The sequence below is a fragment of the Cnephaeus nilssonii genome (genome assembly GCF_951640355.1).
Source record: "Cnephaeus nilssonii genome assembly, chromosome: 2".
Taxonomy (NCBI): domain Eukaryota; kingdom Metazoa; phylum Chordata; class Mammalia; order Chiroptera; family Vespertilionidae; genus Cnephaeus; species Cnephaeus nilssonii.
Window position 1 is genome coordinate 28,083,875 of NC_137073.1, and position 27,926 is coordinate 28,111,800.

At 40.2% G+C, this 27,926-nt stretch overlaps 1 protein-coding gene across 1 annotated transcript; it reads left to right on the forward strand.

The window, feature by feature from the left end:
* Positions 1-6,074: 6,074 nt before the first annotated feature.
* ZNF713 (zinc finger protein 713) lies at positions 6,075-27,807 on the forward strand (the record flags this gene model as incomplete). Its single annotated transcript, XM_079789584.1, has 6 exons — positions 6,075-6,198; positions 13,271-13,345; positions 16,719-16,845; positions 18,596-18,688; positions 21,440-21,499; positions 26,750-27,807. Exons 2-6 carry the CDS (start codon positions 13,298-13,300, stop codon positions 27,805-27,807), a joined length of 1,386 nt encoding a protein of 461 aa, XP_079645710.1. The 5' UTR covers positions 6,075-6,198; positions 13,271-13,297.
* Between the last annotated feature and the right edge of the window lie 119 nt (positions 27,808-27,926).

A 27,926-nucleotide genomic window follows, 5' to 3' on the forward strand; every position in this document is an offset into this window, starting at 1 on the left:
TAATATAGACATTACCCCAGGTTTGGGCTTTCAGTTCACAGTATTGATCTGTTTTTAATTGTGGCTGTTTGCTATACAGGCTTCTATATAACATATAATATTCAATTTATAGTGTACAATGATACATTTAGCCACAAACATGAGGAAAGCATCCAACAAAAGGTAAACTCCCTTTTGAAATCAACAGGACAAAGAACATTCTTCTTTAAAGGGCTCTCTGAGCCTGAGAAGGGAAATAAGGAATTTTGCTTAAAAGGGTGGTGCCAAAAGAACCAGGTGGACACTTTCCGTACTTACCTTTCCAGAGTAGATTACCAGGGGAGACTGGAGTGCTCGAGTTTACTTCCTGAAGGAGAATTGAGAAATCAGAGCTTATAAAATCTAAACAAGCCCGTTAGACACTAAACAAGTTCATGACAGTTGTCACTTATGAAGTATTGACTATGCACCTGGTGCTTATGTGCTTTACCTCCTTTAGTCCTCATGACAGATAGGAAATGCATAGATTTTCATTGCCATCTGCAAGGCCGCAAAATTCAGATTCAGAAAAACTAAATTGCTTACCTGCCCAAGAGTTCAGCGATGCTGCAGACACAGGTCCGAACTGACTCCAAAGCTGGTGTTCTTTGTATTTATGGACCAAGTCTTCCCTGATTGGCAACGTTGGACCCAGGGAGGACAGATACAAGAGAGCACGTTGTACTGATTTGTCAGCAGAATTCCCTTTGAAGGACAGGCTACCCTACTTTTGAGGACGGCACAGAGATACTGAGAAGATGAGGCACAGCTGAAAAGAACATGCTATAGATGGGTATAGCAAAGAGAAAAGCCAACAGAATTAAAGAATGGCTCTAGGTATCATGGTTTCTTCCCTTGCTATAACCTGAGGATTATTCCACTTTAGTTCATAGATTTATCTCGCTTTCCCCTAGTGGTAAATCGTGTTCCCTCACACAGATAGTATTCTGTTGTATGGTATGGTTTATTCCAGTCTGGTATACATAAAGGTTCTATATTATTTAGCAGAATGTTAACGGTGAGTATTGCAGTGATTTTCAGTCTTTAGTTGCAATCCACAATAAACAGTTAAACCCCTGAAAAAAGGTTGCTTCTTGACTTCTTATACTTATCCTTTCTCAGAATTGGAAGCAAGTTACTATCCTGCAGATAAAAGTTCTAGAGATCTAATGTACAACATGGGGACTATAATAATAAAAGTGTAATATGCTAATTAGACCTGATGGCTGAACAGCAGAACGACCATCCAGACGACCTTCTGGATGAAGCCGGGGCTGCGAGGGCCGAGCCCCTTGCATGAATTTTGTGCATCGGGCCTCTAGTAGTTAATAATAATGTATTATATTCTTGAAATTTTCTAAAAGAATAGATATTAAGTGTTCTTACCTTCCCCCCCACATACACACACACAATGGTAAATATGTGAGGTGATGGACATGTGGATTAACCCGATTATAGTAATTATTTTACAATGTATATGTATATTAAAACATCACATTGCACATCTTAAATATGTACAATTTTTATTTGTCAATTACATTTCAATAAAGCTAGAGACTTTTTAAAGATATATATTTTATTGATTTTTTTACAGAGAGGAAGGGAGAGGGATAGAGAGTTAGAAACATTGATCAGCTGCCTCCTGCACACCTACTACTGGGGATGTGCCCACAACCAAGGTATGTGCCCTTGACCAGAATTGAACCTGGGACCCTTCAGTCCGCAGGCCTACGCTCTATCCACTGAGCCAAACCAGTTAGGCAGTGGTTCTCAATCTGTGGGTCGTGACCCCTTTGGGGGTTAAACGACCCTTTCACAGGAGTCGCCTAAGACCATCGGAAAACACAGATATTTACATTATGATTCATTAACAGCAGCAAAATTACAGTTATGAAGTAGCAACAAAAATAATTTTATGGTTGGGGGTCACCACAACATGAGGAACTGTATTAAAGGGTCGCGGCATTAGGAAGGTTGAGAACCACTGAGTTAGGGCAAGCTAGAGACATTTTTAAAAGAGTATCTCTGTGTGATTGCTGACTTTTTGGCAAGTCTACAGTAGATGGCTTGAAAACTAGAGATACAGTTATCTTGCACTTAAAAACCTAATTAATGCACTTATGAAAATGGGGGTTTACTTCTCTCATAAACCTGAAGCAGAAGCTCTCAAAGTATGGCCCCTTGGCCCCTGGGCACCCTGAGACTCTTTCAAGGTCTTTATAAGGTCAAAATAGTTTTTTTAGTACTAAGCTAATTTGCTTTTTCCACTGTGCTGACATTTGCACTGATGGTTCAAAAGCAGTGGTGGGTGAAACTGCTGCTGCTTTAATCAAGGCAGTTGTGCCAAATTGTATTATTAGTCGCTGTGTTAGTCGTGTCACTCACTCACAGCAAAAAGAAGAAGGTGAGTACCCATAAAACACTTAAACTGTATACAAGTGTGATGGCTGTCTTGAGTAAAACAAGTTATGTAATTGTGAGAAATGGTCATTTCTTTTTTCTTGGAACACCCATTTCAATTGCAAAAACAACGGACAGATACTTGGTTATTTCTAAAACAGTGTGCTTTGCAACATGAAAAAAATAACTGAACATGTATCTTGGAAATGATAAAGTTTGAGCTTTAAAGTTTTTGGAGAACTTGCATCCACCATGACGATCTTGACAGCTTTCTAATACTGACAAACTTTCCCCAAAAGATTAGTGGCGATATTAACAATAGAAATTGTTGATATTGTAGAATGAAACATGTCAGCATTAAGTAGACTTGGCTTTTCCAACCTCAGCATTATTGACATTTGAGGCTGTATAATCTTTGTTGTGGAGGGCCATCCTGTGCACTGTAAGATGTTTAGCAGCCTCTCTGGTCTCTAACTAGTGGACATCACAACCAAACCTGTTTCCAGACATTGCCAAATATTTCCCTGGAGTGTAAAATCAATCCCCTCCCCCACTACCTCCCTCCCCACCCTCCCACCCCCCCACCCCCGCTATAGCTAAGAACCACTGCCCTAGATAACTTAGTAAACAGATATTTTCCAAATGCCCGATGTGTGACATTACAAAGCCATGCATGAGTTCAAGATTCATTTAGACAGTAAGGTAGACCCAAAGATTTTAATGTAATAAAACAAAAAGTGTATACTGTAATATGGTTTCAGATTCTACTGAACTTGTTTTGATGGAGTGTCAAAGATCTATAAATGAACTCAGTGAGAACTTCAACAAATACATGGGAAACATAAAAATGGCAGGGGAGCCGAAACCGGTTTGGCTCAGTGGATAGAGCGTCGGTCTGCGGACTGGAGGGTCCCGGGTTCGATTCCGGTCAAGGGCATGTACATTGGTTGCGGGCACATCCCCCAGTGGGGGGTATGCAGGAGGCAGCTGGTTGATGTCTCTCTCTCATCGATGTTTCTGGCTCTCTATCCCTCTCCCTTCCTCTCTGTGAAAAATCAATAAAAAATATATTTTAAAAAAATGGCAGGGGAAGGAATAAAGGCAGCCTCTAGAAGCAAAGACTGGCTCCTGCTGACAGGCAGCAAGGAAAGGGATACCCCAGTCCTACAACCACAGGAACTGAATTCAACCAACAACCAAATGAGACTAGAAGTATATTCTTCCCCAGAGCCTCCAGAATGGAACATAGGCCTGCTGGCATCTTAATTTTAGCCTTGCAAGACTCTAAATAGAGGGACACTGAAGGACACTATGCCTGAAATTTTGCCTTACAGAATTACTTGTGTGTTAATTGTAACCAACAAGGAACCTGCCAAACCATCTACTCCCTTTGTATCCTATTGGCAAGCTGAATACAAGCCAGATATTACCATGATAATTGTGTCAAAAAGCAATGGTCAAAAAATTCAGAAAGTTCAAAATGAAATATAGCATCACACTGGAATTTCTTCACAAAAATAAGGTTAAAACCAAAGTAAATTTGCTTGGCTCCTGGTGAGTAAACATATATTATGGATGCTGTTCAATGTGTTTTTTATTCAGGAGTCAATGTCAATTTATATGTGTGTGTATATATATTCATTTCAAAGAGGAAGGGAGATGAAGAGAGAAAAAAATCAATGATGAGAGAGAATCATTGATCAGCTGCCTCTTATACGGCCCCTACTGGGGATTGAGCCTGCAACCCGGGCATGTGCCTAGCAGGGAATCAAACCAGTAATCGAACCGTGACCTCCTGGTTCACAGGTCGATGCTCAACCATTGAGCTGCACTGGCCAGGCAATGCCAATTTTGAAGTGACTGAAAAATTAGCTTTTATGGGTAGTCTGTGTACAACTTCAGGGAGGAATTTTTTTTAATTGAGAAAACCCTAATTCAGTACTACATAAATTAGAATTTGCTAAGCAGGAACTTTGTGGAAAATATTTGAATCTACCGTGGGTTATTGAATCAGTAATGTCAATGGTGAACTCTATTTGCTCTCATGGACTTAACCATTGTTAGTTTCAAGAAATTTCATCAAAAATAGAAATTGAAGACCTGGTTGGGCAGCTTACTGTGGAGCATCATACCGTGTACCAAAAAGGTTGTGGGTTTGATTCGAGGCCAGGGCACATACCTAGGTTGTGGGTTTGACCCCAAGTCAGGGCACGTAAGGGAGGCAACTGATCAATGTTTCTCTCTCTCATTGATGTTTCCCTCTCTCTCTCTTCCCCTCTCTCTCCCTTTTCCTCTTTCTCTAAAATCAATAAAATAAAATAAAAAACAAAAAAAACACACACAACTCATATCCTCAGGTGAGAATTTAATAAAAAAGAAATCAAGCATCCTGATATACCTTACCACATAGTCAGCAGTTTGATGATTAAAAGTGGTAAAGTTGTGTGTGTGTGTGTGTGTGTGTGTGTGTGTGTGTGTGTGTGTTAACATTTCATTAAGATTTGACCTCAGGGCCAAGATCTAAATTTTTCTAAATGAAAAGAACTGCCCTTGATCACTTATCAAACACTAAATGGCTTTGGAAATTAGCTTTTGCTGCAAACTATGAATTCAACCTAAAATTACAAAGTAAAACAACTTATAACATAACTTGTACTGTAGTCATTTCGATGACAACTAACATTGTTTGGATCACAAATGATGTTAAGCTGCTTTATATACTTGCAGTGCTGTCAAACGCTAAAACCAGAAGTGAGATCCCTATCCCCACACAAAATTAGGAGAGATGACATTTTTTTCAAGCGCCAATTATTGTTCCAATATCATTTTCAGACCGCTGTGCAGGTGCCAAGGACATTTCCGTATTGCAAAATTCACTTTACTGTGCAGTTGAGGAGCTGCTACTTACCCTTTATTTAGAAGTGATTAATCTGACATTTAATGACATGCTGGCAAGTGAATGTAATGGAATTCTATAGACACCTTCCGAGCAATGAGTATGTTCAATGTAAATCATATGCTTATGGATATCCGTATTTGGTAGTATCTATTTATTTGAAACGTTTTCAAAGATTTCATCATAAACAGGTGAACTTGCACAATCCATTTTGGTGATGGAGAACTAACTTTGAATCCCAATTAAGCAAAATTGTTATCCCCACTAAAAGAATTCCATTCTTCTCATCAATAGACCTGTACTGCCAAATAAAAAATGTATTCCATCATTAGTATCGTATTTAGAGTTTCGTCCCTATAAAGCGGCAGGGGTGGGAGAGCGGCATTCCAGAACTGAGCAAAGGGAGCTTGCACGGTCCCCTGGGGGTCGGTGCAGCGACACCGCACGCGAGCCGGGCAGTCGCGCATTTCTGATTGGCAGGGGCGGTGGGAGCGCCCCCGGCCCCTCGGAAAGCGACATTCTGAGACGGCTGAGGGCGAAGGCCCAGGACCCCCGGCTGGCGGGCCCCCTAGAACAGCAGACCCGGGAGCCCCGTGGCAGCTCGGCGCCCGCTGGTGGGAAGCGGTCCGCCCGGGGCGCCGCTGGCGCATGCGCATTGGGGGTCCCGAGCCCGCGCGGCGCAGTCGCCATCGCTGGGTTTCCCCGTCCGAGCACACCTGGCGCGGGGGCTGGTCCAGCCCCGGGGCCCAGCCACGGGGAGCCATTGGCTCAGGCGTCAGGGCACTCACACCCTCTCCCGCCTCGGTTGGGGCCGGCGGCGGAGGCGGCGCGGAGGCGGCGTCGGGGGCGGAGCCGTGCGCACGGCCCTTTGTCTGTGGAGCCCGGTGAGTGCGGCCGGCGGGGAGCGAGCGGCGGGCTCCGGGCGGGGCGGGCAGGGTGCGAGGGGCCCCGGACGCGGGAGCCGCCCCGCACTGGACCCCGAGCCCCCCAGCAGCACCCTCGGCCTTCTCGGAGACCCTGTCTAAAAAGGCCTCCCCTGTCCAAAGATTATATGTTTTCCTCTAATATCTTATTAAATTGGTTTTTGTGTAGGCGTGGGTGGTATCATTTTAAAACATCCACCATCATTTTCTTCTAATACGTTTAAAGGATAAAAAAATATGGGTGTTTTGGGGGTTTTTTTTGCATTTTTACCTCTTATTGGGTATTAATTTCGTAGTGTAGGTAGCACTATGCCCTTTCCCCCAGTTGCCTTGCCATTTCAGAAGGAACTCGGAGAGTCTGGAGGCTTTGCTAGAGATAAGTGATAGAGATTTTATCCAAGGGTCTTAGACTTCGCAACTGGAAACGCAGGTAGGCAAACACCCACGATAGTTCCGAGGAAGGAAGAAAAGTGGAAAGTTCTTACAGAAAAAAAGAACATTGGTGAGAATTTTCATCCCCGCATGCTTAGCCCTGGGGTTGGTCCAGGACAGTTACCAGTCAGATGCGGGGCAGGATGATGGACACCAGGTGGTCGGGCAGGTGGGGGCCACGAGGTCTGGTCAGGTCAGGTGGTCTGGATAATAGATGTTAGGTAGACTAATATGGGAGTCCTAACGGGGAGAATTAGGTGGTCTGGATAAATGAGTCTTTCAGGGGGGTACCTGTAGGTCCGGATGTATATCCAGGCATTGATGCAGAACTAGAAAGTTCAAAATTTCTTAAGTTCCCAGGCTAGTTAAAACTAGAATAGTCTAGCCCTAACACAGTGGATAGCACGTCCACTTGTGGACTGAAGGGTCCCTGGTTCATTCTGGTCAAGGGCACATGCCGGAGTTGCTGCTAGATCCCCAGTAGGGGGTGTGCAGGAGACAGCCAATCAGTGATTCTCCTCATTGATGTTTCTATCTTTCTCTCCCTCCCTCTCTGAAATTAACAAAAATATTTTTTAAAGTTATATATATAAGGACATCTGTTAGCAAAAAAAAGAAAGAAAGAAAGAAAGAAAGAAAGAAAGAAAGAAAGAAAGAAAGAAAGAAAGAAAGAAAGAAAGAAAGAAAATGGGCACAGGATATGCACAGCAATTTATAGAAGAAATACAGCTAACCAATAAACAAAAATTAAGCTTAACCTCATAAGGAACCATAGAATGCAAACACATTTTTCACCCACTAGACTGGCAAAATATAAATACATATATTGATGATACAATGTTGAGGAAAGGGGGGAGGAGGGAAGAAGGGCACCAGTTGTAAAATTGAGGAAGGTATTTTGAATGACAATTTGGCTAAACCTGCCAAAATGTTAAATGAGTTCAGTCTGTGGCTGAAAAATTTCACTGTAGTTATCTGTTTTTGCAGAAATACTTGCACAGGTACACAAAGAATATATGTACAAAGGTGTTCATTACAATATTAATTGTCATTGTGAGAAATGGGTACAGCTTAAATGTTCACTAAGGTTATAGTTAAATATATTGTGGTAGAGCTATAAAGTGGAATACTATGCTGCTATATAATAGAATAAGATAGTTTATTATAAAGTTAACAAGCAGAGAAAGAGCTCTAAGACATCCTATAGTATAAAGAGGTAATATGCAAATTGACCATCACACCATCACAAGCTGGCGGCGCCCACAGTTGGGGGCGGGCCCGGCTGCTCCGCGTGTGCGTGCCTGCCGCCCCCAGCGGGGCTGACGGGACTCCAGTGGCAGAACAACAAACAAAGCCCAAAATGAATAGAAGGAAGAAAATAATAAAGATCAAAGCAGAGCCCTAGCTGGTTTGGCTCAGTGGATAAAGCATCGGCCTGCAGACTGAAGGGTCCCAGGTTAGATTCCGGTCCACATGCCTGGGTTGTGGGCTTGATTCCCAAAAGGGGGTGTGCAGGAGGCAGCCAATCAATGATTTTCTCTCATCACTGATGTTTCTATCTCTCTCTTCCTGTCCCTTCCTCTCCGAAATCAATAAAAATATGTGTTAAAAAAAAAAAGATCAGAGCAGAAATGAATGAGCTAGAATATAGAAAAACAATACAAAAGATCAATGAAACCAAGAGCTGCTTTTTTGAAAAGATAAACAATATAGACCTTTAACTAGACTCATCAAGAAAAAAAGAGAAAGGATGCAAATAAAATCAGAAACAAAAGAGAAGTAACAACTGACACCAAAGAAATATGAAGGATTGTAAGAAAATATTACAAACAACTATGTACCAACAAATTGGACAATCTGGACGAAATGGATAAATTTCTAGAAATAATCTTTTAAAACTGAATCAGAGAATCTGAATAGACAGGTTACAACTACTGAATTCAGTAAAATAGTAGGATACAAAGTAAATACTCAGAAATCAGTTGCACTTTTTTACACTAATAATGACCTATCAGAGAAATTAAGGAAACAATCTCCTTTACAATTGCTTCAAAAAGAATAAAATACCTAGGAATAAATTTAACCAAGGATATGAAAGACCTGTACTCAGAAAATTATAAGACACTGAGGAAAGAAAGAAGATACAAATAAATGGAAGCATATACCATGTTCATGGATAGTAAGAACATCATTAAAATGTCTATACTACTCAAAGCAATCTATAGAGTCAACACAATTCCTGTCAATGGTGTATTTTACAGAAGTAGTATGAATATTCCAAAACTCTATATGGAACACAAAAGACCCTGAATAGCCACAGCAATCTTGAGAAAAAAGAACAAACTTGGAGGAATCATGCTACCTGATATCAAACTGCACTACACTGTCATAGTAATCAAGACAGCATGGTACTTGCATAAAAACTCATTTAGATCAATGGAACAGAATAGAGAGCCCAGATATAAACCCACATCTTTATGGCCAATTAATATTTGAGACAGGTGGCAAAACATACAATGGGGTAAAGACAGTCTATTCAATAAATGGTATTGGGGAAATTGGACAGGTATGTGCAAAAAAAAATGGAACTAGACCACCTTCCTACACTATACAAAAGAATAAACTAAAAATTTATTAAAGATTTCAATGTTAGACTCAAAAGCATAAAAATCCTAAAAGAAAACATAGACAGTAAAATCTCGGATATTTCTCATAGCAATATTTTTCTGATATATGGCCTCGGGCAAGGGAAAACAAAAGAAAAAGTAAACCAGTGGGATTACATCAAACTAAAAAGTTTGCCCAGCAAAGGAAACCATCAACAAAATGAAAAGACAACCCACTGAATGGTAGAACATATTTGCCAATGATACATGTGCTAAGGGGTTAATATCCAAAATTTGTAAAGAATTGATACAACTCAACACACACACAAAAACCACCAATCAATTTAAAAAATGGGCAAAGATTTGAATAGACACTTCTCCAAAGAGGACGTACAGATGGCCAATAGACATTTGAAAAGATGCTCAATGTCACTAATTGTCAAAGAAATGCAAATTAAAACCACAGTGAAGTATCACCTCACACCTGTCAGAATGCCTATTATCAAAAAATCAACAAACAACACGTGTTGGCAAGTTTGTGGAGAAGAGGAAACCCTCATGCAGTGTTGGTAGTAATGCAGATTTGTGCAGCCACTGTGGAAAACAGTATGGAATCACTTGGGATCGAGCACGGGTCGGGAATTGAACCATGACCTCCTAGTTCATAGGTCAACACCCTACCACTGAGCCATGCCGGCCAGGCTGTGTGGCCCTTTCATATTGGCCTCTTTGCTTGGCGTTGTGCATTTGGCTTCTTGCATGTCTTTTCATGGCTTGCTATCTCGCTTTTTTTGAATCGCTCAGTGGTGTCTTATTGTCAGGATGTACCACAATTTATTATAGATGTACCACTTATGGAAGGACATGGAATTGTGTTTTTGTACATTGCCCTAATTTAGTTTGAGAATTTACATTGTACTAAAATCATAAAAGAAATATTTTTTCTGGAAAATTTTATGCTTGGTATGATCTCAGTATTTTTTAATTTATTGAGACAAGCTTTGTGCCCCAACAAATGGTCTATCCTTGAGAATGTTTCATGTGCACTTAAGAAAAATGTATATTGTATCATTTGGGGATGGGAAGCTCTGTAAATATTGATCACACCCATTTGGTCTAATGTGTCATTTATGGCTAATATTTCCTTACTTATTTACTGTTTGGATGATCTATCCAGTGCTGTCAATGGAGTATTCGGGTCCCTTACTATAACTGTGTTTTTGTCATTTTTCTCTCTTTAATTCTGTTAGTGATTGCTTTATAATTTTGGTATGTCCAGCATTGGTGCATATATACTAATAAGTGTTATGTCTTCTTGATGAACTGTCCTTTTTAACATTATAAAATGTTCATCTTTGTCTTTTGTCACATTTACCTTGAAACCTATTATTTTCTAAGTACGGATACACTCACTTTTCTCTGGATGACATTTGCTTGAAGTATCATCTTGCACCCTTTCACTTTGAGCCTATGTTTGTCTTTGTAGCTGAGATGGGTCTCCTGAAGGAAGCATATAGTTGGGTCTTATTTTTCCCCACTACACTTTGCATTTTGATTGGTGTGTCCTGTCCATTTACATTTAGGATGATTATTGATATACGAGAATTTACTACGGCCATTTTAGTTTTTGTTTTCTGGTGGCTCTGTATCTCCATTGTTTCTTTTTTCTTGTGTTTCTGTCTGCTATATTAGTTTGGTGACTTTCTATGAGTTTTTCCTCTGTTTTATCTTTTTTTTTATGTTATGTGTCTCAACTCCAGATTTGTGTGTGTGTGTGTGTGTGTGTGTGTGTGTGTGTGTGGTTATCATTAGGTTATGTAAAAAAAGTTTCAAACATAACAATAGTCCTTTTTTCTGATTGCATCGTCTTTATTCACTTACGCAAGTTCAGCCCTTTCCCCTTTATCTTTTATGTTCTTGTTGTAACAAATTATCTCATTTATGCTCTGTGTTCATTTCCAAATTGCAGAAATTAGAGACTTTTAAGTGCTTTTCCCTTTTAACAATTACATTATAATTAAATGATTAAAACCCTATTCTGAAATAGAGTTGTAATTTCCTTCCTTTGTGTGTTTGCAATCTTACTCAGAGTTTCATATCTTTTTATTTCTGGTAGAAGAGCTCTTTTTAACATTTCTTGTAATACAGGTCTTGTGGTAAATTCCCTCAGCTTTTGTCGGGAAAAGTCTTTATTTCTCCTTCATATATAAAGGGTAGCTTCTCTGGATATATTATTCATGGGTGCTAGTTTCTCTCTTAAATTTTTAAATATTTTATTCCACTCTCTCCTACCATGTCAGGTTTCTGCTGAAAAATATGATGATAATCTAATGGGGTCTCTTTTATAAGTTACTGTCTACTTTACCCGGCTGCCTGGAGATTTCTTTCTTTGTCACTACCTTCTGACAGCTTTAATATAATGGGTCTTGGAGGTCTTTTTGCATTGAGATAATTAGGTGTTCTGAAAGCTTCTTGAATGCAAAAGTTCAACTCTTTGGGTTTTGGAAGTTCTCATTAATTATTTGTTTGAATAGGCTCTCTGTTCTTTTCTCCCATCTTCTCCTTCTGGTATACCCATCATTCTTATATTGCTTTTTCTAATGGAATCAAATAGTTCTCACAGAGTTTTCTCATCTTTCTTTTTTTAACTCTCAGTGTTCTCTCTTCCTCCACCTGAGTCATTTCTACATTTCTATGTTAGAGCTCACTAATTCTCTCTTCCATCTGGTCTTCTCTGTTTCCCATACTCTCTGATTCATTCTTCATCTCATTTATTGAGTTCTTCAGCCCCAGGATTTATGTTTTGGTTCATCTTATAGTTTCAATCTCTTTGGTAAAGTACTTCTTTTGTTCATTTGTTTTATTCCAGAGCTCATTGAACTGCTTTTCTGAGTTTTCTTGTATATCATTGAGGGTTTTTTCAAAACTACAATCTTGAATTCTCTGTCATTTAAATCACAGTTTTCCATGTTTTTTAGTTTGGTTTCTGGAGAGTTTTCATTTTCTTTCTGAGCTAATTTGTTACCATGGTTATTCATGGCTGATGAATTGTTTCTCTGCCTTGACATTTGAGGAAGTGAACTCTTCTTTTTAGGTATGGTTTATATCTTGAAAAGATTCCTTTCCTTCAACTGTGGAGAGGGCAAGAATATATTTTGGAAAATTATAAGGAAAAACAATATATAAATGGTAGGCAGAGGAAAGGGGATTAGAGCATAGCCCACTGAGGGATACCATGGAAGTAAAGCAAGACACAGCTGTTAGCAATGTCAGATACCTTCAACACTTAAGTAATGAGGTCTATTGCATGAGCAACCAAAGGGTTTTTTTTATATTACTAACCAGAGAAATTTCAGTGGAGTTCTGACAGCAGAACAGAAGCAAGATTATAGATAATTGAAAAATCAGTGGGTAATGAGGATGTAGACACAAGTATGGACAATCCTTTGAAGAGTGTGGCCTTGAAAAAGAAAGGATGGTAGTTGCAAAGGGTTATGTAGCTAGCGAAGGTTTTTAATGTTGGGAGAGACATTAAATGATTTTAAGTAACTATAGGAAGTAGTCAATAAAAGTGAAAGATAGCCCTGGCTGGTTGTGGCTCAGCTGGTTGAACATCATCCCATACACCAAAAGGTCACCAGTTTGATTTCCATTCAGGGCACAAGCCCAGGATGCAGGTTCAATCTCCAGTTGAGGTGCATGCAAGAGGCATCTGATAGGTATTTCTCTCTCACATTGATGTCTCTCTCTCTCTCTCTCTCTCTCTCTCTCTCTCTCTCTCTCTCTCTCTCTCTCTTCCTCCCCTCTCTCTTCCCTTCCTCTCTCACTGTCCCTTCCTCTTTCTCTAAAAATCAATAAAAATATATTTTTAAAATAAATAAATGAACGGTCTGTCATCCTAACACAAAGCAAAAGTTCCAAGTTTTAGGTTCAATCTTAATACCATGTATTGACAAGATGCTTTTTTTCTCTTTTTCCCGGTTATGCCTTTTCAGAATGCTGTACTTATTCAGGAGGGGAACATGGAACAGAAGGAAATGAATGATAGGCCACAGACAGTCAGGTCCAAGGTAAGTTTAGTTTTACTCTCCTCTGAAATGCTATTGTAGTCCTCAGAATGTGGGCATTTTTACTCTTCTATTCTTAGAAGTGCTAAGTCCCAAAACTCCAGAGCCCTTGAAACTCTTGTGACAGATTATAATCTCTATTGGATGTTCCCCATCCACCTTATGTACTCCTTTATAGCTCTTTTTCCCTCCAGCATTTTTACCAGATCAAGTACTCATGTCAGTGCTAGATGTTGTAAAAATATAAAATAAAATAAAGCCATAGACTGCCTTATAATCACCCTTCACTTACACAGCTCACCAGAATTCCAACCACACTGTAAGCAATGAATGATGCCCAGGTCACTGTGACTGCTTGGAACTAATGGCATTACCAAGTATGCCTGAGGACATCTGCTGCCACAAGTTAATTTTTATCCAGAACCTGTTACAGCTTCCCCAAAACCTGTTTAAGCCTGTTGTTAACAATTCTATACTTTAATTAAATATGTAAACTGAAGAGATATAACTCTTTGTTTCTATGAAAACTAGTTGAATGTTTTGGAAAGATTCATTAAATGACATTTTTAGAAAATTGCTGTCAAATTAGGTGTGAGCAAAACTATAAAACACAGATGGAAAAGTCATAAAAATCTCAGAGGATTCTATGCCTACATTATTTCCCAAGTGTCATTGTTGTTCCACTTTAATGAACCAGAAACTGATGCATTATGGGTATGGACACTCAGTCATTAAAATCACTCTCATAGACAAAGCTTAGCTTTACATCAAAAGGTGAACCAAAAATATACATGTATATATTTTAAATTAAAATAAAATGTTTAAGATATCTTTTATGGATCTCTACTTTAACCAACTTTTTTGCTTAACACATGAAATATCAGTCTTAGTTGCTTCACATAGAGGACTTCTATTGTTCCAAATTCTATGAGATAATCATTATCTATACATAGCAAATAAACTCATTGGAAGAGATTTTTAAAAGCCTGCATCACACAATTAATATTCAAAAACTGTAAGTATAATGTTGGATGATGTTATACATGCAAGAGATAATAAATACAAGAATTACTAAGAGAAGAGAGAAATCTGATTGAAACTGGAGGGACAAGGGAAGACTTTATGAAGAAGGTAGAGTTTTAATGTGTGCTGATATCAGGTAGGGTTTGGAAATTAGAGAAGACTGAACCATTGCAAAAGGAAATAAAACTTGAGCAAGAGCTGAGACAATAAGGAGACCTGAGCATTTATTTGGTGCATTAGTACTTTGGGATCTTAGTTTATGTTTAATTATAAGGTTCCCCACAGACAGGAACAAAAAGACATCGAGAACTAATGTGGCATATGTGCCTCTTGGCACTCTAGCCAGAGGAGTTTGTTTTAATTTTCCAGAACCATTTATTGTGTTACGAAAGAAGATGATTCATTCCTTCAACAAATATTATTGAGCAGCTACTGTGTGCCAGAAATTATGCATGGCATCAGATATATATATCAATGAGCAAAACAAACATGGTCCTAAATCCAAGTGGCTTATATTTAAACAGAGACAGACATTCGTATATAATAAAGAGCTAATATGCTAATTAGACTGAACAGCAGAATGACCGTCCGGACAACCTTCCGGACCACCATCCAGACGACCTTCTGGATGAAGCTGGGGCAGGCTGCGAGGGCTGAGGCAGCTGCGGCTACATCGGGCCTCTAGTATAATAATAAATTGCAAATTGAAATGTATATTATTTTTATATATAAATCCTAATATGCAAATAGACCGTACGATGGAACAACCAAACAACCGGTTGCTATGACGTGCACTGACCACCAGGGGGTGCGTGCGGAATATGGCGGGCGTCGGCCGCGGCAGGATGGTGGAGCAGGTGAGCAGAGGCACCAGACCAAGGCGGGGCGCTGGTTGCTGTCATCAGGGCGAGCCTCTGGTGGTTACTGAAAATTCTTCACTCCCATGCACCGTGGTCCCACCCGGCGCTTGCATCTGCTGCCAGCACCGGCCCTGCTCACACCCACTGCCAGCGCCCAGCACCGGTCCCAATCACTTGGCGCTGTCTGCGGGTGCGAGCGGCGGCTGCTGGCCTCGATCACCCCTGAGGGCTTCTCCACCTCCCCCTGCTCCTGAGGGGCAATTGGGGCAGCAGCCGCTGCAGCTCGCATCCACTGATGGTACCGGCCCTGCTCACACCCACTGCTGGCGCCAGCCCCAATCTCTCCGCACCGTCAGTGGGTGCGAGCAGAGCCAGCACCGTCAGTGCACGGGACCAGCAGTGGCTGGTGTGGGGCTGCTGGCAGACAGGGGACTTGGGCCGCGGCGGGAGAGGACAGGCAGAGTCGCAGAGGATGCCCTGTGCCCACTGCAGCCTCATGGCCCTCAGTTCCTTTCAAGGTGCACGAATTCATGCACTGGGCCCCTAGTACAAAATAAGAATAAGGTACTGTGAATCTGCATTAGGGAGTCAGGGAAGAACTCTATGGAGAAGCAAAATTTAAAGTGAAATGTGAAGGATATATAGAAGTTATAAAAGGAAGTAGAAGCAAGCTTTTTAGGCATATGCTAAATGTGTAAAAAGCAACACTGTCCTGAAATATTGAATCTTAACTTTTAGGAAAGAGCACTTGTTTGGAACACCACACTCTTGAATAATTGGAATTATTGTACCCATGAAGTGGATTGTATTGCGGTGGGGGAGTGTTAGGAAAGAAGGAGAAGGAAGTATATGTAGGTTGTGTGTCAGTATGTCTGTATCTCTTAGAGCAAAAGGGTTACTTAGGCAGCATTGATAATGGAGGAAATATAGATGTTACCCTTTTTATTTGAAACTCATACCTGTAACAAGACAGTTTCTTTTACTGATATCAACATGCATCATATTCCTTTTACTCTTAACCTATTTGCCCTGGTTATTTTCACTTTTTTTAAGCCACTAAAATATCCTTTCTCCTCTTCTGTCCAAACCTTAAAACTTTTAAGGACTACACAAGATACACCAACTCAATACCTACTTGCACTATTTCAACAGTTCCTGAATACTGTCACTTCTGAAACCTTATAGCATGAATTTCCCATATCATTTTTTAATTGTTTAGATGATCTAAGATTCCCCTGCAACAGATTATAAAAAGTTGAAAAACAAGCATTACTTCATGTATGTTTTTATATGTCTTAAAGGATGATAGAAAGATAGGCACAGAGTGTTGTTTCAAAAATTTTGACCTGGATTACTCAGAGCCCTGAAGACTCTCAGCACAACGGCTTATACATCCTAACCTTTGTCTCCTGCTGTACCTTTGCTCCTTCCCCTGAGGGCCCAGTTTTTAAAAAACTGTTTCTGGCTGAGCAGGGATGTACTTGATGTTTCAGGAGTCCCTGACATTCCAGGATGTGGCTGTGGACTTCACCAGAGAGGAGTGGGACCAGCTGTACCCTGCGCAGAAGAACCTCTACCGAGATGTGATGCTAGAAAACTACAGGAATTTGGTCGCTCTGGGTAAGGAGGGTGTCCCTGTAGAACTGGAAGCCATTCCAGTGGGTTTATAGTAGTTCCCCCCTTATCTGCAGGGGATGCCTGAAACCATGGCTAGTACTGAATCCTACATATACTATGTTTTTCCTATTCATACATACCTATGATAAAGTTTAATGCCTCGTCCATCTGAACTAAGCACTTCCATACTCTGGCCATAACTTTTGTGGTTTGAGGTGTGACAGCAAAACTAGCACAAATTTCTTTTTTCTTCACAATTTCATGGATAGAAAATGTGCTTCTACCATAAATCTAAACAACCTCAGCATATAATTTTTTTCTTTCCTTATTAAGTTGAGAACTTTCGCCTTTTTACTTGAAGAAAGAACTTTATGGCTTCTATTCGGCATGTCTGAATAGCCAGCGTCACTACCTTTGTGCTTTGGGGCCATAATTACGTAAAGTAACTGTTACCAGAGCACAAGCACTTTGATACCAAGACAGTTGGTTTGATAACCAAGATGCCTACTAAGTGACTAATAGGCCTGGAGCATCCAGTGTTGATATGTTGGACAAAGGCGGGATTCATGTCCTAGGCGGGATAGAGGTGATGGTGCAAGATTTTATCACAGTTTCTGGAATGTATTATGCTAAGTGAAATAAGCCAGTCAGAGACAGACAAACACCATGTGATTCCACTTATATGTGGAACCTAATGAACAAAATAAATTAACAAACAAAATAAAAACAGACTCATAGCTGTCAGAGGGGAGGGAGTAGGGGGGCTGGGTGAAAAAGATGAAGGGATTAAACAACAACAAAAAAACACCTCATAGACAGACAACAGTACGGTGAACATGGATGGATCTTGAGAATGTCATGCTAAGCAAAGTAAGTCAGAAAAAGTCAAGAACCAAATGACTTCACTCAGATGTGGGATATAAAACTGAAAGCAACAAATGAACAAGTAAGACAAACAAATATACAAAACCTCATATACACAGACAACATGGTGGTTACCAGAGGGAAGGGGGATGGGAGGTAGTAAAGGGTAAAGGGGTCAAATATATGGTGACGGAAGGAGATTTGACTCCGGGTGGTAGATACTCAATGCAATAGGCAGTTGATGCATCATAGAACTGTACGCTTGAAACCTATATAATTTTATTAACCAATGTCACCCCAATAAATTTAATTTAAAAAGTTAAAAAAAAAATAGCCCAGTTAGTGTGCCTCAGGGGTTGAACCAGGAGGTCATGGTTCGATTCCCGGTCAGGGCACATGCTTGGTCCCCAGTAGGGGGCATGCAGGAAGCAGCCCATCAATGATTCTCAAACATCATTGATGTTTCTATCTTCTCTCTTTCTCTCCCTTCCTCTCTGAAAGCAATAAAAATATTTTTTAAAGTTAAAAAAATAATAAAAATAAATAAAAAATGAAACTGAATTGTTTCTGGAATTTTTCATTTAATATTTTTGGACCATGGTTGATCGTGGGTAACTGAAACTGCAAAAAGTGAAACCAAGGATAAGGGGGCACTGCTCTATTTTCTCAAGTAGTGAAAACCTCCAAAGCTTTTGTGAATATAGTTCAGGCTGGGACAGAAGAATGCTAATCAGTTTCATAGAGACCTTTATGTCCTGCTCTTTCTCCTCAGGTAAAAAGTCTTGACTTTGTTGAGTTTGAGGTGGGCACCTTTATTTTGCTGCCTTCCAAGTCTAAAAATTTCTGTTTCCAGTATAAACTTCTGAGATACATTTTCCCCCATGAATAGGTCATCAACTTTATAAGCCAGAGGTGATCACTCAGTTGGAGCAAGAAGAGCGGTGTCTGATGAAAAGAGACAGCCCACTGGACACTCGTCCAGGTGAGAAGCAAGCATTTTAATATTTGCTACTGAGTGAAGGGAAATAATCACTTTTGAAATACTCACCTGGGTGTGCTACAAATACCTCTCCCTGGATTTAAAGAATACTGAATGCTTTTTAATATCTAGTTTATATTTTACTTTTTCACAAAGTGGAAATGGCTCTCTTATTTTTTTCTGATTAAACAGATAATATATACTTATTGTTAAAAAAAATTAGCACAGCACAAAAGTTATTTTGAAGGTGTTAGTTTGAATGTACATAAATACCTTGATGTTGCAAATAGCATTTGCACATCTCCACATAGCATTTTCTATTTTTTATTTACACATCCTCTCTTGGTAGTCTTTAAATCTTTCTTTTCCATATCTACCATTTTTACCTACTTTTTAGTTTTTCCTTTTCCTTTCATTATCAAACTTTTTAAAATCGTCTAAAACCAATAGCCCTGGTTCTTATTCTCGTGCTCACCTTTGTGATACATCCTGCTTGTGTTACTAAAATTTTTTTCTGGGAGATTACCACTAACTTCCTTCTAGTCAAATCCAGTGGCTAAAAACCACAGTTATTGTCTCCTATGATCTTGTTTTTGACGGTGCTGACTTTACTTTTTGAAATTTTCTTCCACCCTGGCTCGTGATATACACTATTCATGCCTCTTTCAACCTTTCTCCTGTATCTTTACCTGCTCCTGTACTACCGTCTCTCCCTCCTTATTCTTCTAAAAATGTGTGTTCCTATGGATTGGTGTTCCATTCTCTAGTACAGTGCTTTTAAGTAGACTTATATGTCAGTTTCCCCGTTTCTACATTTCTAGTCTAAGTATTTTACCCACATTCTCTTTCCAGATTTTAGATTATATTTTTGTTTATGAATGTCATGCTATTTTAATTAAGTGCTGTATTTCAAAACCTGAATCAATTGACTTTATACTCTCTTCTTTAAAGCATCCCACTAAATATGAGACTTCTTGGCCAAAATAAAAACTTCTTAAGTTCCTGATTGTTAGAATAACACCTACAATGATCTGCCTGGGTTATATTAGCAAATAGTTGATTGCTACCTGTATGCTATATTCCACTCTGGTTCACTTAGTCAAGCTAACCTGCCCCATCTCTGTCTAGTTTCCCACTCTGATTCTTTGTTCTGGCACCGTGTTTCATCATTTGGACTTGGTTTTGTTTCATTCAAGCTTATGCTTTTTCAATATGGCAGACATGGCTGTGCTTCTTGCTTTTAGTGCTGTAGATTATCTTGGGCAGGAAACTTTGTTCCTATTTCAGCCTCACTGAACCTGAACCTGAATTTTGGCCTGACCAGTGCTGGCATTCTATGGGTAAAGGCTGATAATTAAAACATTTTGTCAAGAACCCCTAGCCCTTTCCCTGACAACAGTGGGTGACATTATTTCTATGAACTTCCACGCCTGGATCCCAGGGAATAGGAAACTAAAGGAAGAAAATTAAAAACTCCCTTTGCAGGGGAATTGCCAGGGTAGGAACCTACAGCAGAAGGCAGAGCTAGTTTTTTCCAAGGGTACATATGTGGCCATGTGCAGGATCCACACTGCCTCCCATTTTGTCCCTACCCACAGACTACCCTCAACTAGAGAAAATAATTGCTAACTTAAGAAAATGTGCAGACACCATTATGCATCTATATGTGGATACACAAGGCTCTTGATTCATAAATCAGCTTGAACAAGGGATTTTTCACATCCTCCTTGTTACAGACAGGCAGGCTAGCAGTCTCCTCCAAGGAGTCTGTTTTGCATTATCCTGTGAGACACAATAAATGGTTCCTCTAATGAGAATGTGGCAAGACATTTCTGTTGATCAAAGGACAGATAGAATGATCTGGCGTTTGTGCTCTTATTCTGATGTACTCTCTGGGGTATTGCTCGCCTCATTGTCGTTGGCATCTGCTGGTGTCTGTTTATTTAGAAATCTCTCCTATATAAATGAGACCTAGAAGTGTCCAATGGGTTTATCAACAAAGAGGTTAGTAATTATAGTAACAAGAGAGATGACAGGGGAGTGATTAGAGAAGCAATCAATTTGTGTACATTGTCCAGTGAACAGGGATAAAAAAAAATAGAGCTAGTAAGTGTACAATACTCTCACAAGAAGCCAGAATGAGCAGTGGGGACGATAAAGAGGATTTTGCTGGAGTAATAAGGTAATGTCAAAAGAGAATTGTTCTACGCAATTGATTTTATCTTATTTATAATGCTGAAGAGAAGGAATCAGTAGAGAGGGTAAGTAGAAAATAGATACAAAAGATGGATCATGATTATGAAAGATGTGGGAGTGGGGTTGAAGATAAAGAGAGCAGGATGATTTGTTTGTGGCAGATTTGGAGGAGTTCACACATGGATATTTCTGTTTCCTTGGCAAAGTAGGAGGCAAGGTCCTCTGTTGAATGTAAAGGAATCGGGAGGCCAAGTAGAGATCTTAAGGAGCACTTGCTGTAGCTTACTAAAGTCAATGGCTGCTGACTGATCAGGGTATTGGTTGCTGAATGAAGGTTGGGGTGGCTGTGGTAGTTTCTTAAATTAAGACAATGAAGTTTGCCGCATCAAGACCATTCCTTTCACAAATGATTTCTCTGTAGCGTGAAATGTTCTTTGATAGCACTTTACCTACATTAGAGCTTCTTCCAAAACTGGAGTGAATCCTCTGAAAACCCCACTGCTGCTTTGTCAACTAAGTTTATGTAATATTCTAAATCCTTTGTTGTCATTTAAACAGGCTTCACAACATCTTCACCAGGAGTAGATTCATCTCAAAATCCACTTTTTTTGCTCATCTGTAAGTAGCAACTCCTCATCTGTTAAAGTTTTATCATGAGATTGCAGCAATTCAGTCACATCTTCAGGTTCCACATCTAACTCTAGATTTCTTGCAGTTTCCCAGCACACCTGCAGTTATTTCCTCCAGTGAAGTCTTGAACCCCTTAAAATCATCCATGAGGCCTCTAGCCGGTTTGGCTCAGTGGATAAAGCGTCAGCCTGCAGACTGAAGGTTCCTGGGTTCAATTCCGTTTAAGGGCACATTCCCATTCCAGATTGCAGGCTCAATCCCCAGTACGGGGTGTGCAGAAGGCAGCTGATGAATGATTCTCTCTCATCATTGATGTTTCTGTCCCTCCTCCCTTCCTCTCTAAAATTAATAAAAATATATTTTAAAAAAATAAAATAAAATCATCCATGAGGGTTAGAATCAACTTTGTCCAAACTCCTGTTAATGTTGATATTTGAACTCTTCCCATGAATCACGAATGTTCATTATAGCATCTACAATGACGAATCTTTTTCAGAAGGTTTTCAACCTACTTTGCCCAGATCCATCAGAGGAATCACCATCTGTGTCAGCTATAGCCTTATGAGATATATCTATGTTAGTGAAAATGTACACAATGGACCCGAGGCTGCCTGTCTCTACTTGAACCAAATTAAGCAGAGACAGGGTTGAATCATGTATGAGCATTTATTCCAATAATGCCGGCAGTATGGGGAGAATAGTCCGTCATCCTGGAAATTCTGATCTCACTCCCCCTTGCCAGCTGGCTGATTATATACGTATGAGGGAGAAGATAGCTACGTGTAACGTGGAAAGGGGAGGGGAGGGTCTGAAGTCCAGCCTTCAGGAGCTCAAAGTCCAATAGCAAGGTGGCTAATTTTCTATGATGTTACAAGCAGTTCAGCCCGTTCCTGGGACCAGAGAATGGTCAGTTCCTGAGAAAAACTCCCGGAGGGGTCAGGGTCCGGTCACAGCAACCAAATCAAAATGTCCTGTCCTTGGTCTGTTCTCAAAATGTATTTATTTTCTGAGTGATGGGCCCACCGAGGCATCTTATCTTTTTACAGCCTTGTTTCATCCTCCAGTTTCCCGGGGTCTGTTAGAAAACTTCTTATCTATAGTTAGTAAGGTGAATAATTATTAGACAACTATAGCTCTATTCTTACTACATGCCCTCCCCCACTATCATTAGCAAGCATGAAAATAACATTACTCTCATTGTACATTTCCATCAGAGCTCCTGGGTGACCAGGTGCATTGTCAATAAGCAGTAATATTTTGAAAAGAAGCATTTTATCTGAGTAGTAGGTCTCAACAGTGGACTTAAAATATTCAGTAAACCATGTTGTAAGCAAGCATGCTGCCATCCGAGCTTTGTTATTCTATTTATAGAGCACAGGCAGAGTAGATTTAGCTAATTCTTAAGGGCCCTAGAATTTTTGGAATGGTAAATGAGCACTGGTTTCAACTTAAAATCACCAGCTGCATTAGCCTTTAGCAAGAGAGTCAGCCTGTCCTTTGAAGCCTTGAAGCTAGGCATTAACTTCTCCTCTAGCTATGAAAGTCCTAGATGACATCTTCTTCCAATATGAGGCTGTTTCATCTGCACTGAAAATCTGTTAGGTGTAGCTCCCTTATCATCTTAGCTAGATCTTCTGGATAATTTGCTGCAGCTTCTACATCAGCACTTGCAGTTGCACTGTGCACTTTTATGTTGTGGAGATGGCTTCTTTCCTTAAACCTCATGAACCAACCTCTGCTAGCTTCAGACTTTTTTCCTGCAATTTTCTCACCTCTCTCACCCTTCAGTAAAAGTGAAGAGAGGTAATGCCTTGCTCTGGATTAGGTTCTGGTTTAGGGAATCTTGTGGCTAGTCTGATATTCTATCCAAACCACTAAAACTTTATATCAGCAGTAAGGCTGTTCTCTTTCTTATCATTTGTGTTCACTGCAGTGGCACTTTTCATTTCCTTTAAAAACTTTTCCTTTGCATTCACAACTTAGCCAACGGGCACACGGAGCCTAGCTTTTGGCCTATCTCAGGTTTCAACATGCCTTCTTCACTAAGCTTAATCATTGCTAACGTTTAATTTAAAGTGAGAGATGCACAACTCTTCCTTTCACTTAAACACTTAGGTGCCATTTTAGGGTTACTAGTTGGCCTAATTTCCATATTGTTGTGTCTCAGGGTATAGGGAGGCCCAAGGAGGAGAGCAATAGAGGAATGATCGTCAGTGGAGCAGTCAGAACACACACATTTGTAGATTAAGTTCACTATCTTACAAAGGTAGTTCATGGCAACCCAAAACAATTGCAATAGTCACATCAAAGATCACTGATCACAGATCACCATAATAAATATTATAATAATAGAAAAGTTTTAAATATGGTGAGAATTACCAAAATGTGACACAGAAACATAAAGTAAGCAAATGCTGTTGGGAAAATGGTGCTGGTAGACAGTCTCTATGTAAGGTTGCCACAAACCTTCAATTTGCAAAAGCTGCAATATCTGCAAAGTGCAATAAAGTGGAGTGCAATAAAATGCGGGATGCTTGTACATTCCCTACGGTCAGAAGATCAAGACTAGCACCTGACTCACATTTGAGAAAGCTAAAGCAATCCAAGGCCCAAGAACAGCTGGCTAATGAAATGGCTTTGATGAGTGAGCCAGGAGAAGCTGATGATGTAGGATCAGCGTGTACTACTACACAGGTTTGTTGGGACAAGGTATTGTGAGTGTTTTTCATGCATGAGTCAGCCAGCATGAGCTTAGATCTTGGCCAATAGGTTTTATGCTCTTGGGCTGGTCCCAAGGGACTACCCAAAATAGAGATATATCTATCTAGATCATGGAAATGACAGGAGAGAGAGCCTCCCAAGAGCCACAGATATTTCCAAAAGTGAGTCTGCTTAACCATCTGCTAAACTGGGAATATGAAGCCACCCAGTCGTACAAAAATTGTCCTATCTCCTAATCCCTCCTCCCTCCAGCTTTTGTTAGAGTGGAACGAAACAACAGTAGTGAGTGAAGGAAGAGGTGAGCATGGAAATAGTTAAATGGGGAACGAGGAGAATAGAGTCGGAGAAAAGACTAGCATGGAGACAGCAGAGTTGGGGGAAGGATGAACAGGAAGAGAGAAGAGTGGGAGAATAGGCAGGCAGGGAGAGACAAGAGAGAATATGACTCTGTCACAGACCAGGAGAGGGGAAAAGGGTTAATTTTGGACTTTCACTGTTACATGTGACTGAACATATTAATTGCTGAATAGAGACTGCATTTATGACAATGTAATAGGGGTATCTGTTACATAAGAATTAAAGGGACAGTCCTGGGAACTGTCCAAATCTTCATGTAGAAGCAGAGGAAGAATACACCCACTAAACAAATTTTAAAGTGGTAGGAGACTGAAATGAAATTTTGTTTTTATCGCAATACATGAGTCATGCTTGTTCAAAATACAGTTTACATTTGTATTTGTCTGAACATAGGAAAAATCTGGCAAGATAAGCCCCAAACTATTAACAATGATTACCTCTAAGGGATGGAATTCTTTATGTATTTCCATATTATCCTATCTAATAAAAGGGTAATATGCAAATTAACCATCACTCTGTCACAAAGATGGCGGCGCCCATAGCCACAAGATGGCGGTGCCCAATCCTCTCAGCCCTGCTGGAGTCCCCCCAGTCCTGGGGGGAGGTGGCAGCCGCTGAGAGCGGGCAGAGTGAGTGGCCTGGCGGAATGCTTGCTTCATCGCTGTGGTGACAAGGCAAGCGTTCCGTGCCCGGCCGTGGATGGGCCTCTGGGCCGCGGAGAGCCTCTGGGCAGCGGGCACGGAGCAGCCAGGCCCCGCAGAGAGCTACTGGTGCACGGATTCGTGCACAGGGCTACTAGTTTGAATATAATTACTATAAGCAATCATTAGTTTTATCATTTTAAACAAACAATTAAAAATACAGCCATGGCAGGTGTTGCTCTGTGATTACACCGTAGGTTCTCGCACCAAAGGGTCGCAGGTTCAATTCCAGTCAAGGACATGTGCTTGGGTTGCAGGTGTGATCCCCATCCTGATCAGGGAGTGTTCAGGAAGCAACCAATTGATGTCTCTTTCACATTGATGTTTCTCGCTCCCTCCCTCCCTCCTTTCCACCCGCTCTAAAAATCAATGGAAAAATATCCTCAGGTGAGGATTAACAACAATAAAAAATATTTAAAATATGAAGAAATGCTTTTAAAAGAAACAAGTTAGCTGTCCTTACAATAGAATAAATCACAGATGAGACCTGACTTCTCTAATTACAGTCTTTCCTCTAATACCTCCCACATCTGAGCACAGACATTTCTCTGATATTTCTTATTCTTCTTTCCATTTCTTATTCTCCTTTCCATTTCTTTCCAGTATGATCTCTTCCTTTCATGGTTACCACACATGTTCTAAATTTTCCTCCAATTCACTGCTTCTTGTCATCTTTTTATAGTCTGTCTTCTTATTACATGGCCACATTTTAAAACTTTCCAATGGCAGAAATGCCTTGTTTGCATTATTGTTAGTTTCATTTGGTAATTCATTATGCAACAATTTTTTTCAAAACATAAAGAATGCTGCAAAGTATTAGTATGTTCTGAATTTCTTTTCTTTTTTGTCATTAGAAATAAATATTTTGCTATAAACCCCCACTTACTGTTTTTTATTAGTACCTGGAACCGTACATAGTTATTAAAACATTATTGAATACTAGAGGCCCGGTGCATGAAATTCGTGCACGAGTGGGGGGTGGGTCCCTTAGCCCGGCCTGCACCCTCTCCAATCCAGGACCCCTCGGGGGATGTCCGACTGCCGGTTTAGGCCCAATCCCACAGTCGGACATCCCTCCCACAATCCGGGACTGCTGGCTCCTAACCGCTCACCTGCCTGCCTGCTTGATCTCCCCTAACCATCTGCCTGCCTGCCTGGTCACCCCTAACTGCCCTCCCCTGCCGGTCTGGTTGCCCCTAACTGCCCTCCCCTGCCAGCCTGGTTGCCCCTAACTGCCCTCCCCTGCTGGCCTGGATCACCCCTAACTGCCTCTGCCTCGGCCCCCGCCACCGTGGCTTTGTCCGGAAGGATGTCTGGAAGGATGTCCGGAAGATATCTGGTCTAATTAGCATATTACCATTTTACTAGTATAGATATGCTCCATGCTGTACTTTGCATTACCATTACTATTTTGTAACTATCAATTTGTACTTCTTAATTTGTTCTGAACTTCTTTTAGATGCAGAAAATAGACCTGAAGTAAAAAAATCAACTCCAAACCAGAATATTTCTGATGAAACTCAAACCTATAACATGATAATGGAGAAACTAACAGGAGATAGTTTCTGGTACTCCATTCTAGGAGGACTCTGGGATTTTGATTACCAGTTAGAGTTTAATCAAGAAAATCAGCAGAGACATTTAGGACAAGAATCTTTTGCCCCAAAAAAGGTCCCATGGGAGAGAAGCCTTGAATGTAACAAATTTGGTGAAAACTATAAAATGAACTCAAATCTTATTATGCATCAGAGAATTTCTTCAATTAAGATACCCCTTAATTCAAACACACAAGGAAATAGCATCAAACATAATTCAGAATTGATTTACTATCAGGGAAACAATGTGAGAGAAAATACTTATGAATATAACAGGTGTGGGAAAATCTTCAATCAACATATTCTTCTTACTAGTCATATTCATACTGAAGAGAAACCCAGTGAATGTAGGAAGGCCTCCAGCCACAACTCAACTTTTACTCAACCTCAGATAGTCCTTACAGGAGAGAAGCCCTATAAGTGTGATGAATGTGGGAAAAGATTCAGCCAGAGGATACATCTTATTCAACATCAGCGGATTCATACAGGAGAAAAACCTTTTATATGCAATGACTGTGGGAAAGCCTTTCGTCAACATTCATCCTTTACTCAACATCTGAGGATTCATACTGGAGAGAGGCCCTACAAATGTAATCAATGTGGTAAAGCCTTTAGCCGTATCACATCCCTTACTGAACATCATAGACTTCATACTGGAGAGAAGCCTTATGAATGTAATTTTTGTGGGAAAGCCTTTAGCCAGAAGACACATCTTAATCAGCATGAGAGGATTCATACAGGAGAGAAGCCCTATAAATGTAATGAATGTGAGAAAGCCTTTAGCCAGAGTGCACACCTTAATCAACATAGGAAAATCCATACTCGGGAGAAATTATGTGAATATAATAAATGTGAGAAAGTTTTAAGCCACGGTCCTTCACTTACTCAGCAGCAAATAACTCATGGGGGGGGAATCATATGAATATATAAATGTAGAAAAATTTTTGTCGTATTTTTCCATCCCATTCAATATAAAGTTATTCATAATGGAGAGAAAGTTTATAAACAAACATTTAATGAATAGAAACCAAATAAATTTAG